The following is a 15,659-nucleotide window of genomic DNA, read 5'->3' on the forward strand; positions in this document are numbered from 1 at the left end:
TCCTCATTAACTGTAAGAGCGTGGTGGCGTCCGCCGGCTCCCAGGCAGGCTTACCCCCCACACTGCTGGCCCCCGTCGCTTTCAGAGGGGCTACGATGCACACACTGAAGGTACGAGGACAGACACACACACACACACACACCCACACACAGCTGTTCAAACCCTGAGTGGACCTTTGGGCGTCCACTGTCAGTCACATGACCCTATCGACCAGAGCCGAACAGCAGCTGATAGCACAGATCAGGCTCTTTCTGTTGGTCTGTAACATGCTAGGGTAGAGGTCTGCATGGGCCGAGGGGGAGGGCTGGAAGTGGGAGGAGCTTAGAGCAGCAGAGTGCAGTTGGTGAGAGAGACATGGAAGAGTTTTATTACTTTTAGTGAGATTTTAGCGGTGAATTCTCGTAAATAATTGTATGTACAGGGTTCCCACGGAGTCTTAAAAAGTCTTTAGTTTATAAATCTGAATTTACTACCTTAAAAAAGTCTTTAAAAGGTATTAAGTTTGATCTGGTAGGTCTTCAGTTCTGTTTCTATAAACTTGTTGGCTGTGTTGGGTTTAAATGTGTCTGTTAAATGTCCAAACTGCAAAGGAAGTAACGTTAGTCCACGCGGTCTCACCTGTTCCAACCCGACAGTTTATATTGAAATTAGGAACCCATTAGCGCTAACTTTGCAGAACTTTCACCCCAACACACATGCAGCCGTTGGTCGCATGCATCGCCTGACAAATGCAAGTGAAAAGTAAACATGAGGAAGTGCAGTTTTAGTTTTGGTTGGAGAAAAGATCATTCTCTACCTGTTTGACACCAGTTTGCCTAAATTCTAGGAGTCACAAATTTTTGCCAGTTTGGCCATGAAATAAGCTTTGAAATGGGCATTAAATTCTGTTCTAAGTTGTCTTAAAAAGACTTAAATTTAACTTGTAGAAACCTGTGGGAACCTGCTGTTTTGGAGTGTTCTACTAGTGTGTTTTAACATGTTTGTGTCAAGTTTCACAGTTTTTTTTCTACTGTTTTATCTGTATTTTTCCAGTTTGTATAGTTCATTGATAGTTGTATTTTATCTGTTAATATTCTATAAATGTCTGTATATTTCTCTCTCTATGTGTAGTTCTTTATGAGGGCTGCACGATTTTGGAAAAAACTAGCATTACATATTTTTTAATCCTGAGATATACAGGGTGTCCCAAAAAAAATGAACGTCATTTGAGATGTCCATATCAGAGTGACTACATGGTCAGGAGGAATGATGCTTAAAGGATAAAATGTTTTATTCTACAAATTTCAAATGAAAAATGTATGAATTTATTATTTAATTTAGGGTTAGGGTTAGGTTTAGGGTAACCCTAAACCTAACCCTAACCCCAGGGAGGTTCACACAGCTGCCTGCAGCGGCACCGTGAACCTCTGTTTCCCACAATGCACGTCGCGACAAAAAATTCCTCAGATGCCCGAGTTCCCTCCCAGCTCTGAATGTAAACACATGGTCTGTTTATGGTGGATGGCACTAAGAAACTGTTCACTGTAATGCAAGAGATTCAGCTGAGTAATGACAGACAGACACAGATTCATGAAACTGAGGATAGGACTGAGGTTTGACAGATCTGATGAAAAAGTGGTCACGAAAGTCTCCAGCACCTTTAAAGCAGAGGTGTCAAACATGTGGCCCGGGGGTCAAATCTGGTCCACCGAAGGGTCCAGTCTGGCCTCTGGGATGAATGTGTGAAATGGAAAAATGACACTGAACATGTGAATCCTTTTAGTTCAGGTTCCACATACAGACCAGTTTAATCTGCAGTGGGTCGAAGCAGTCAAATACTGTCACAGTAACCGAGAAATAACCACAACTCTGAATGTTTTTGTTTGTTTTTGTGTAAATACAGTAGAATGACATGAAAATGTTTACATTTACAAACTATAATTTCACAAAAAGATGAATAACCTGAACAAATATGAACATTTTGAAATGTCTGAAGTGCCAGTTATTATATAATATTCTGCCTGTTGTTAAATGTTTAGTGTATTTGTAGATCCGCTGTGATCTGTACGTTATAATGAGCATGTGTAAATGATAAACTGAGACAGAATATTAAAATTACACTTAGTTTTCTTAAGAAATGTCAGTTTGTTCATGTTTTTCGCATTGTTTTAAAGGATAGTTGGTAGATGTAAACATTTTCATTGCATAATCGTACTTTTTTTTTCGCTGTAAAACATAGAGGAAAGTTTGTGATTGACATTCTTTCTACATTATTCTGTTCTTATTTCCCTGGTCCGGCCCACTGCAGATCAGATTTGGCTGAAGTAAAATGAGTTTGACAGGCCTGCCTTAAAGGGTTCATGTGTCGGAGGAAATATGTGTGTGTGCTTTCAGGCCCGTAGTGTGAATGTGAAGAGCCAGGTGGGGAACGCCTACCACAACATCAGCAGTCTGGAGATCACAGGTAAGACACAGCACACGTGCACAGCAGCAGAGACGACAAACACACACACACACACACACACACACACACACACTCAGGCTTTAGTGAAGCTGGAGCCAAAGCACCCTGCAGCAGAACCGACCCATAAAGATGGAAGAGCAGAAGCAGCAGGTTGGATGGAAATCTGAGGAGAAAACAAACCCAGTCAGAACCGTCGACCCACACACAGGATCAGACTCACTCTGCAGGAAGGAGCTGAATATTCACTGAAGCACTTCCACCTTAAAATACCACCTTAACACCAAACATACTGTATGTTAGTGTGGATTCTGCTAACGCTACGGCTAACAGGTCGTTCAGTTTGGACAAACCCGTTAAGTGCAGATATATTCACTTCTTTAACGAGTCTTTAATGAGAAACAAAAGGAACATACAGTAGATTAAAGATGAATGATATTTAATTCTGATTAAATGAAATGAGCCCATAACGAACCTGTGATTAATGTGATTAAAACTGTTAATGGTTTGACTATAGCACTATAGAAAACTCACACCCATGTGTAAAGGCACACACCACACACGGAGATGATGTCATTTCAAATAAAAACCAACCGACCACATGGATACAAAGCAGCCTTCATCTGGAAAACAGTCTGAAGCAGATCAGACTGTCAGCCCTGAGTACTGGAAAGAAGAGCTGATAACAGTTTTTATCTTGTTGTTTTTTGTGTGTGTGTTTTTTTGTTTTTTGTTTGTTTTCTTCTTCTTTTGTTGGGGTTTAATAGGTTTGTAGATTTGTTGCATAATTTTCAGTGTTGGGCAAATTACTTTAAAAAAAAAGTAATTAGTTATAGTTACGAGTTACTTTCCTAAAAAAAGTAATTGAATTGGTAATGGAATTACTTCTTTATAAATGTAATTAGTTACCAGGGAAAGTAATTATTGCATTACTTTTTTGAAAAATCTTCAAATATATAAAAGGAAACTGATTTTTGAGCGTGTTTCATGTCCTGTGGTATAGAGTAGAACAGTAGACAGGAACTGAAGACCAGGACTGTGGGGAGGATGGGGTCCACTGGGGCCAGGCTGGGGTCCACCAGGGCCAGGCTGGGGTCCACCACATAAGTGCATATCTGCATTTATAGAAGAAGATGCTCCTCCAGTTAATCCAGCAGTAACTGTGTTCAGTCCAGTCAGACTGTCACTGATAACTCCTCCCCTAAATTAGCTGATAACTCCTCCCCTAAATTAGCTGATAACTCCTCCCCTGCACACGTAGTTGCGTTCAGGTGCCTGTGTTGTGCTGGTTCAACTCAAACTGGTAGATGTCATTAGTGGTTCAGGTGAAGGGGGCGTGGCCAACTCAGACTCATGGACACACAGGTGAAGCATGAAGGCAGTGTGGGCGATTTGAATAGAAGAACGACTCAACACGATTCACTTCTTATGATTCACTGAAAAGAGCCGTTCAAAAGACTGGACTGGTCCGTGAACGTCACACCTCTGGTGCCTGGCTGAGCGAGTCAGAACTGATAACAGCTGTTCGATATCAGTGCACAGTAACACACCACATTTCACTGCCGGTAACGGGAACAGCGTTGGAACGTTTCAAATAGTAATTCATTAGATTACCTGTTACTGGAAAATAATAACAGCGTTAGTAATGCCATTACTTTTAACACTGTAATTCCCAACACTGATAATTTGTTTGTATATATTGTGTGTGTGGTTCCTTGTGTATAAGTACATGTTTATATAAATGTATAATTTGAAATAAAAAAAAGAAAAGAACCTTCAATCAGAGGATGAAAAAAAAAATCTGATCTGACATCTGCTGTGAGTAGAAGTGAACAGGTTCATGGTCCCCCCCCCCCCAGTCCAGACCTGTGTGTGTAAACATGTGGTTGATTCAAGTGTTTCCTGTCGTTCCTCAGGGCCCGTCCTCCCCTCCTCCCTCCACACCATCACAACCATCCTCCGCCCAGCGCAGAAAGGAACCTTCTCAGCTGCTCTGTACACACACACACCTACTGCCGTCATGAACGTACACAGCACAAAGCAGCAGGTAAACACACACACACACACACACACACACACACACCTACTGCCGTCATGAACGTACACAGCACAAAGCAGCAGGTAAACACACACACACACACACACACACACACACCTACTGCTGTCATGAACGTACACAGCACAAAGCAGCAGGTAAACACACACACACACACACACACACACCTACTGCTGTCATGAACGTACACAGCACAAAGCAGCAGGTAAACACACACACACACACACACACACACACACACCTACTGCTGTCATGAACGTACACAGCACAAAGCAGCAGGTAAACACACACACACACCTACTGCCGTCATGAACGTACACAGCACAAAGCAGCAGGTAAACACACACACACACACACACACACACACACACCTACTGCTGTCATGAACGTACACAGCACAAAGCAGCAGGTACACACACACACACACACACACACCTACTGCCGTCATGAACGTACACAGCACAAAGCAGCAGGTACACACACACACACACACACCTACTGCCGTCATGAACGTACACAGCACAAAGCAGCAGGTACACACACACACACACACACACACACCTACTGCTGTCATGAACGTACACAGCACAAAGCAGCAGGTAAACACACACACACACACACACACACCTACTGCTGTCATGAACGTACACAGCACAAAGCAGCAGGTACACACACACACACACACACACACACACACACCTACTGCTGTCATGAACGTACACAGCACAAAGCAGCAGGTACACACACACACACACACACACACACACACACACCTACTGCTGTCATGAACGTACACAGCACAAAGCAGCAGGTACACACACACACACACACACCTACTGCCGTCATGAACGTACACAGCACAAAGCAGCAGGTACACACACACACACACACACACCTACTGCCGTCATGAACGTACACAGCACAAAGCAGCAGGTAAACACACACACACACACACACCTACTGCTGTCATGAACGTACACAGCACAAAGCAGCAGGTACACACACACACACACACACACCTACTGCCGTCATGAACGTACACAGCACAAAGCAGCAGGTAAACACACACACACACACACACCTACTGCTGTCATGAACGTACACAGCACAAAGCAGCAGGTACACACACACACACACACACCTACTGCTGTCATGAACGTACACAGCACAAACCAGCAGGTACACACACAGACACACACACACCTACTGCTGTCATGAACGTACACAGCACAAAGCAGCAGGTACACACACACACACACCTACTGCCGTCATGAACGTACACAGCACAAAGCAGCAGGTAAACACACACACACACACACACACACACACACCTACTGCTGTCATGAACGTACACAGCACAAAGCAGCAGGTACACACACACACACACACCTACTGCCGTCATGAACGTACACAGCACAAAGCAGCAGGTAAACACACACACACACACACACCTACTGCCGTCATGAACGTACACAGCACAAAGCAGCAGGTAAACACACACACACACACACCTACTGCTGTCATGAACGTACACAGCACAAAGCAGCAGGTAAACACACACACACACACACCTACTGCTGTCATGAACGTACACAGCACAAAGCAGCAGGTACACACACACACACCTACTGCTGTCATGAACGTACACAGCACAAAGCAGCAGGTACACACACACACACACACACACACCTACTGCTGTCATGAACGTACACAGCACAAAGCAGCAGGTACACACACACACACACACACCTACTGCCGTCATGAACGTACACAGCACAAAGCAGCAGGTAAACACACACACACACACACACACACACCTACTGCTGTCATGAACGTACACAGCACAAAGCAGCAGGTAAACACACACACACACACACACCTACTGCTGTCATGAACGTACACAGCACAAAGCAGCAGGTACACACACACACACACACACACCTACTGCTGTCATGAACGTACACAGCACAAAGCAGCAGGTACACACACACACACACCTACTGCCGTCATGAACGTACACAGCACAAAGCAGCAGGTAAACACACACACACACACACACACCTACTGCTGTCATGAACGTACACAGCACAAAGCAGCAGGTACACACACACACACACACACACCTACTGCCGTCATGAACGTACACAGCACAAAGCAGCAGGTAAACACACACACACACACACACACACACACCTACTGCCATCATGAACGTACACAGCACAAAGCAGCAGGTAAACACACACACACACACACACACCTACTGCTGTCATGAACGTACACAGCACAAAGCAGCAGGTAAACACACACACACACACACACACACACCTACTGCTGTCATGAACGTACACAGCACAAAGCAGCAGGTACACACACACACACACACACACACACACACCTACTGCTGTCATGAACGTACACAGCACAAAGCAGCAGGTACACACACACACACACACACACCTACTGCCGTCATGAACGTACACAGCACAAAGCAGCAGGTACACACACACACACACACACACCTACTGCCGTCATGAACGTACACAGCACAAACCAGCAGGTACACACACACACACACACACACACACCTACTGCTGTCATGAACGTACACAGCACAAAGCAGCAGGTACACACACACACACACACACACCTACTGCTGTCATGAACGTACACAGCACAAAGCAGCAGGTACACACACACACACACACACACCTACTGCTGTCATGAACGTACACAGCACAAAGCAGCAGGTAAACACACACACACACACACACCTACTGCCGTCATGAACGTACACAGCACAAAGCAGCAGGTAAACACACACACACACACCTACTGCTGTCATGAACGTACACAGCACAAAGCAGCAGGTAAACACACACACACACACACCTACTGCTGTCATGAACGTACACAGCACAAAGCAGCAGGTACACACACACACACACACACACCTACTGCTGTCATGAACGTACACAGCACAAAGCAGCAGGTACACACACACACACCTACTGCCGTCATGAACGTACACAGCACAAAGCAGCAGGTAAACACACACACACACACACACCTACTGCTGTCATGAACGTACACAGCACAAAGCAGCAGGTAAACACACACACACACACACACCTACTGCTGTCATGAACGTACACAGCACAAAGCAGCAGGTACACACACACACACACACACACACACACCTACTGCTGTCATGAACGTACACAGCACAAAGCAGCAGGTACACACACACACACACACACACACCTACTGCCGTCATGAACGTACACAGCACAAAGCAGCAGGTAAACACACACACACACACACACACCTACTGCTGTCATGAACGTACACAGCACAAAGCAGCAGGTACACACACACACACACACACACCTACTGCCGTCATGAACGTACACAGCACAAAGCAGCAGGTAAACACACACACACACACACACACACCTACTGCCGTCATGAACGTACACAGCACAAAGCAGCAGGTAAACACACACACACACACACACACACACACCTACTGCTGTCATGAACGTACACAGCACAAACCAGCAGGTACACACACACACACACACACACACACACACCTACTGCTGTCATGAACGTACACAGCACAAAGCAGCAGGTACACACACACACACACACACACACACCTACTGCCGTCATGAACGTACACAGCACAAAGCAGCAGGTAAACACACACACACACACCTACTGCTGTCATGAACGTACACAGCACAAAGCAGCAGGTAAACACACACACACACACACCTACTGCTGTCATGAACGTACACAGCACAAAGCAGCAGGTACACACACACACACACACACACACACCTACTGCTGTCATGAACGTACACAGCACAAAGCAGCAGGTACACACACACACACACACACCTACTGCCGTCATGAACGTACACAGCACAAAGCAGCAGGTACACACACACACACACACACACCTACTGCTGTCATGAACGTACACAGCACAAAGCAGCAGGTACACACACACACACACACACCTACTGCCGTCATGAACGTACACAGCACAAAGCAGCAGGTAAACACACACACACACACACACACACCTACTGCTGTCATGAACGTACACAGCACAAAGCAGCAGGTACACACACACACACACACACACACACACACACACACCTACTGCTGTCATGAACGTACACAGCACAAACCAGCAGGTACACACACACACACACACACACACACACCTACTGCTGTCATGAACGTACACAGCACAAAGCAGCAGGTACACACACACACACACACACCTACTGCCGTCATGAACGTACACAGCACAAAGCAGCAGGTACACACACACACACACACACACACCTACTGCCGTCATGAACGTACACAGCACAAACCAGCAGGTACACACACACACACACACCTACTGCTGTCATGAACGTACACAGCACAAAGCAGCAGGTACACACACACACACACACACACCTACTGCTGTCATGAACGTACACAGCACAAAGCAGCAGGTACACACACACACACACACACACCTACTGCTGTCATGAACGTACACAGCACAAAGCAGCAGGTAAACACACACACACACACACCTACTGCCGTCATGAACGTACACAGCACAAAGCAGCAGGTAAACACACACACACACACACACCTACTGCCGTCATGAACGTACACAGCACAAAGCAGCAGGTAAACACACACACACACACACACACCTACTGCTGTCATGAACGTACACAGCACAAAGCAGCAGGTACACACACACACACACACACACACACACCTACTGCTGTCATGAACGTACACAGCACAAAGCAGCAGGTACACACACACACACACACACACACACACACACCTACTGCTGTCATGAACGTACACAGCACAAAGCAGCAGGTACACACACACACACACACACACACACACACCTACTGCTGTCATGAACGTACACAGCACAAAGCAGCAGGTACACACACACACACACACACACACCTACTGCTGTCATGAACGTACACAGCACAAGCAGCAGGTAAACACACACACACACACACCTACTGCTGTCATGAACGTACACAGCACAAAGCAGCAGGTACACACACACACACACACACCTACTGCTGTCATGAACGTACACAGCACAAAGCAGCAGGTAAACACACACACACACACACACCTACTGCTGTCATGAACGTACACAGCACAAAGCAGCAGGTACACACACACACACACACACCTACTGCTGTCATGAACGTACACAGCACAAACCAGCAGGTACACACACACACACACACACACACACACCTACTGCTGTCATGAACGTACACAGCACAAAGCAGCAGGTACACACACACACACACACACACACACCTACTGCTGTCATGAACGTACACAGCACAAAGCAGCAGGTACACACACACACACACACACACACACCTACTGCCGTCATGAACGTACACAGCACAAAGCAGCAGGTAAACACACACACACACACACACACACACCTACTGCCGTCATGAACGTACACAGCACAAAGCAGCAGGTACACACACACACACACACACACACACACCTACTGCTGTCATGAACGTACACAGCACAAAGCAGCAGGTACACACACACACACACACACCTACTGCTGTCATGAACGTACACAGCACAAAGCAGCAGGTACACACACACACACACACACCTACTGCTGTCATGAACGTACACAGCACAAAGCAGCAGGTACACACACACACACCCCCAGAGTCCTCTTCCCTCTCATAATACAGATCAGTGTTTTCCAAACTAAAACCTAAACGAACACCATCGTATAGATCTGTACGACTGCACCGTGCCTCCCATACTTTTATACAAAGGACCTCAGTCTGAGGGGGGGTCCGTCCCAGGGTCGCTGAAACACCCCTCTCAGCCTTCTTGTTGCAAACGCCCCATGACAGTCGCCCACGCACCCCCGATGTGCCCCCCCCCCCCCCCCCCCCCCCCGAAAAAAGAGAGCGACTCAGAGCTGCTGAGGAAGGTTGGCGTGTGTCCGTCTTCATTTCCTGCATGACTATCCGGTTTAGGGCTGCACAATTAATCGTTAAAAGACTGCGATCTCGATTCACACATGAACGTGATCTCATTTCTAAACAGGGACGATTCTGAAGCATTTTATTTAACGGCTGCATTACAAACAAACGTCCACAAACACAGAACCGCCGCCGCCTCTTCCCTCAACCAACAGTAAAACGTCTTCACAACACAAGAGCTGCTGCTGTTGGCTGCAGATGAGTGAAGAAAGAGTGAATGACAGCAGAGGAACGACTACAGTAAAGAGAGGGAAATGGATGAAACCCCCAGTGGGAGGGGCCAGAGTCCCCCACCTGAACTCCTACATGGTTCAGGTTCACATTCATCTGTGTTCATCTCATGTCGGTCTGGTTTCCTGTCGTCCAGATCCAAGTGTGTTTTCATTTTCACTTCTCTGACTTCTGCTGCTGTTCTTCTCTTCCTTTTCTTTTCTTTGTAGGTGACAATAACTCGGCCTTTAACCAAGAATCAAAAGTCTCCCCCTCTACAAAATTTTTCTATTAAAAATATTCCATTGTGCTGCTGGAAAGTTTCTTTGCGCTGCAAACTTTCACAGATCAGCTGACGTCGCTTAGCAACCAGGACCAGAAGTGCAGGGAAAAGAGAAATGAACAGAAAGTTTAACTTTCACTGCTGCGGGGGCACGGACCGCACCGCCCCCTACCCCTATTGTATAAGTAGGACGGTACCCCCCCCCCCCATTACACACAGCCACACCAACAGATCATTTCCACGGCAGACAGCGCATGAGTGAGTGGACGACTGCAGTGACATGAACGACACGAGTAAGAGGAAGAAGCAGCTACTGTCCTGGACAGCGCTGCAGGAAACATTCAGTGAAAAACATCGTGCCACAGAATCGTGATCTCAGTTCTAAGTAAAAGAATCCTGATCCCGTTTGTGCCAGAATCATGCAGCCCTGATCCTGTTTGTGTTGGACTAAACAGACCCAGGTTTCACACAGACCAGGTCCACTGACACTGGATCTGGAGGACCACTTCCATGAATCTGCTGCTGTGGACAGTCTGCTTCTGTGGTGTGAACTGGGCTTTTTCTAATGTCAGATATGTGCGGTGGTTCCAGAAGGTTGGAAAACCCTGATCCAGATGGTGGTGCTCTGGGTCTGTATGGTGTGGGTGGTTTTCCACGTTTATTCAACAGGCGTCGTTGGGACTTTAGGAAACATCTATAAACTGTATAAACTGTATAAACTATAAACTGTCATCGATCTGGTTTAACTCTGAGCTTTTATTCATGTATGTTTAAACCCACTGTGTGTGTGTGTGTGTGTGTGTGTGTGTGTGTGTGTGTGTGTGTGTGTGTGTGTGTGTGTGTGTGTGTGTGTGTGTGTGTGTGTGTGTGTGTGTGTGTGTGTGTGTGCAGGGTCCAGACGGGTCAGTGGACCTGGGGGGGTGTGGTCTACATCCAGCCTCCATCCAGCAGCTCCAGACGCCCTCCCCCCTCGGAAAGACGGCACTGACTCACATCAGCATGAACGACTTCAGCTACAGCTGGAAGAACTGAAACACACCAAAAGAACTGAAACACAGCAGAACTGAATCACAGAAGAACTGAAACACACCAAAAGAACTGAAACACAGAAGAACTGAAACACAGAAGAACTGAAACACAGAAGAACTGAAACACACCAAAAGAACTGAAACACAGAAGAACTGAAACACAGAAGAACTGAAACACACCAAAAGAACTGAAACACAGCAGAACTGAATCACAGAAGAACTGAAACACACCAAAAGAACTGAAACACAGAAGAACTGAAACACAGAAGAACTGAAACACAGAAGAACTGAAACACACCAAAAGAACTGAAACACAGAAGAACTGAAACACAGAAGAACTGAAACACAGAAGAACTGAAACACACCAAAAGAACTGAAACACAGCAGAACTGAATCACAGAAGAACTGAAACACACCAAAAGAACTGAAACACAGAAGAACTGAAACACAGAAGAACTGAAACACACCAAAAGAACTGAAACACAGCAGAACTGAATCACAGAAGAACTGAAACACACCAAAAGAACTGAAACACAGAAGAACTGAAACACAGAAGAACTGAAACACACCAAAAGAACTGAAACACAGAAGAACTGAAACACAGAAGAACTGAAACACACCAAAAGAACTGAAACACAGAAGAACTGAAACACAGAAGAACTGAAACACACCAAAAGAACTGAAACGCAGAAGAACTGAATCACAGAAGAACTGATATGCAGAAGAACTGAATCACAGCAGTAGAATTGAATCACAGCAGTAGAACTGAATCACAGAACTGGAGCTGCCATGTGACCTGCTGTGGTGTGTTGGATCCTTTTTTGGTTGAACTCTGGGTGTTCCAGGGCCTTTCAGACAAACTTTTTGTCCCACGTTCTGCATTTGTTGTTACTTTGGTGTTTACGCTCTGGTATTCGCTCATAGACGCTGTAGGAATGTCCACATGTTCTTATTCTTTTATTTTTTTTCCCTCCTTGGATATATAAAAAAAAAGTTGCATAAATATCACACAGTCCAATGGTATTGTTGTACAGTGTACTTAATATCAGTGAAATAGAACTATTGTGTTTTTTTTTTTAATAACTTCATCATGAAATTAAACTGTTGGCATAGATACAAACACTGTGTATTATTAGTAAAGATGCTTGGGATATTTAGTATAAGTTTGTAATCTTACCCCCAGAGCAAAGATTTTTATTATAAATAATTGGCGTGGTTTGTCATGTGTCCACTAGAGGGCGTATTTCTTCAAGACAGAAGTAATAATGTCACAGTAATGTTTCTGGTCACAATACAAAATAAAAGTTCTTCAACAGTAAAATGGAAACTGATATAAAATCTACTCTAACGGGCTAAAATTTTAAAACTTTAAGTAATAACATGTAGTTATAATAATTTTACAAACTGTTTGGTTGGTATAATCTATATTGCTTGATTTTGGTGATTTTTTTGGTTTAATGGGAACTCAAACACATCTACTTTTCCTGTATTGTTTTGAGTTGAAATACTCTAATTCTTAAAATAAAGCACAAATAATACACTGAAAAAAACTTACAAGCAAAAAGGTCTAGTAAAAGTTAAAACATTATCAGGCATTATATTTTTACCACAGTAATATGCAAATCAAATGCTATTGGCTGCTGAAAATGGCACCACTTGAGTTATTTTTTTTAAATCGAATATTCACAAAAATAGTGCTAACTTTGTTTTATTTTATTTATATGTCCCAAGTTAAATGAAAAACAATGCAAATTATCAGTTTTCCTTCACAAATTATGATTGTGTCTATTAATTAAAGGTCATTATTATTATTTTCACTAAGAAGAAAAATCATTTTTAATAACACTGGGGTAAAAAAAACCAAATCAAACCTGCTGTCATTTCATAGTTTGACCACCAGATGGCGGGATTGTCCGTGTTATTAAAAAAAAAAGAAAAAAAAGACACAAACTTTTCCAGTTTTAAAGCAGTTAATTCTTTTAAAAGTTTCCAAAAGTTTTGTGAATATTTGATAAAATAAATTAACTGTCAAGATTTTCCACTTGTAGCAGCCAATTCCATTTTATTTGCAGATTATTGCAGTAAAACTGTAACACTTGTTAATGCTTTAACTTTTACCAGAATTTTTGCCTCTAATTATTTTAATGTCTTTTTGTCATGGGGTGGGTGGGTGGGTGGGGGGGGACTGCAGCTGATGTCAGATTTTTGCACCAAGTCTCCTCAGCTGTGACGTGGACTCCATTTCCCAGGAGGCCTTTCGCGCCGGAGCCCAGGTGAACTGATGGAGCACGCGCCGCGGTTTCACCCGGGACACGGAGGAAAACACAAACCTGGACCCAAACCTGGACCCGGTGCCTTTCTGTGACCCGTTCCGACCCGGTTGGAGGTAAAAGTCGGAGTGCTGCTTTTAAATGTGTGAATGTGTGCCGTAAAGCGGCGGCAGGTGTCGCTGTCGGCCTCCGGTTTCAGCAGCTGCACGAGACGGAAAAAGAGTGAACAGACGGAGAAAAACTGTCAGATTTGACTGTTCTGACCTCCACCAGGAGGGGGGGGGGGGTCACTTTGATTTGTGTTTGTGTGTGTGTTTGTTTGTTAGCAAGATAACTCAAAAAGTTATGGACGGATTTTCATGAAATTTTCAGGAAATGTTGATACTGGCACAAGGAAGAAATGATGAACATTTGGTGGTGATGGTGGTGGGTGGGGGGGGTAGTCCAGTCAGAAGAAGGAGTGGACGCACGTCATCAGAATGAACACAAATGAAGGAAAAAATGAACAAAATGCACAAAAATGAAGAAAATACTAAACTTAAATGAACACAAATGAATGAAATAATGAACAAAATTCACAAAAATGAAGAAAATGTAAAAATTAACCCTTTCATGCACGAATTATGAGAACCTCAGTCAAGATTTTATTCTTGAGTGTTTTTATTCCTCTATAGGCATGAAAAAAAAAACAATGTGAGTGATTTTTTTTTTTTTTTAATGAACCTATTTTTCATGGAATTACAAAAATGTCCACTCAGCTGGACATCATGCATTTAATTTTAACAGCAAAGAAACATGTATTTACTGATATACTATCAGGTAAAAACATTTTTAATGCTGCTAATTTGATGTTTTCTCATATTTTAACAATACCTGCATATAGATAATATGCAATAAAACAGAACTGTTAATTACAGTTTAATAACAATTAGCTTTTTTTTTTTTTTTTACAGTCAAACATGTTACTGCAGATCAGATTCATCTAGAACAGCAAATTTACAGTAATGATCTGAATTACAGTGTATGGGACGATACATAAGCGTCCACTGTGTTGGCTGATATGGAACTAAAACAACAGAATCCATAAGTATATAAGAGAACCCCTTTGAACAGCTGTCCACTGTAGTGACCACTATGCATGAAAGGGTTAAATGAACACCAATGAAGGAAATAATGAACAAGATGCACAAAAATGAAGAAAATATATAAATGAAATGACCAAAAATGAAGAAAATATTGAACAAAATGAACAAAATGAATATAAAAACACAATGAAGAAAAATGAAGAA

General features: G+C 44.0%; 1 protein-coding gene across 1 annotated transcript; it reads left to right on the forward strand.

The window, feature by feature from the left end:
- Nucleotides 1-6: 6 nt before the first annotated feature.
- On the forward strand, nt 7-12,185 carry donson (DNA replication fork stabilization factor DONSON). The gene is made up of 4 exons (XM_030155753.1): nt 7-110; nt 2,374-2,443; nt 4,357-4,487; nt 11,964-12,185. Exons 1-4 carry the CDS (start codon nt 96-98, stop codon nt 12,102-12,104), a joined length of 357 nt encoding a protein of 118 aa, XP_030011613.1. The 5' UTR covers nt 7-95; the 3' UTR covers nt 12,105-12,185.
- The last annotated feature ends 3,474 nt before the right edge of the window (nt 12,186-15,659 follow it).

This window comes from Sphaeramia orbicularis, chromosome 2, assembly GCF_902148855.1.
Source record: "Sphaeramia orbicularis chromosome 2, fSphaOr1.1, whole genome shotgun sequence".
Classification (NCBI taxonomy): Eukaryota; Metazoa; Chordata; class Actinopteri; order Kurtiformes; family Apogonidae; genus Sphaeramia; species Sphaeramia orbicularis.

Excerpts from the sequence above, each read along its gene's own strand:
- donson (XM_030155753.1), top strand. Across the intron at positions 2,444-4,356 it reads CAGCAGTCTGGAGATCACAG|GGCCCGTCCTCCCCTCCTCC; the intron begins GTAAGACACAGC and ends GTCGTTCCTCAG. Across the intron at positions 4,488-11,963 it reads TACACAGCACAAAGCAGCAG|GGTCCAGACGGGTCAGTGGA; the intron begins GTAAACACACAC and ends GTGTGTGTGCAG.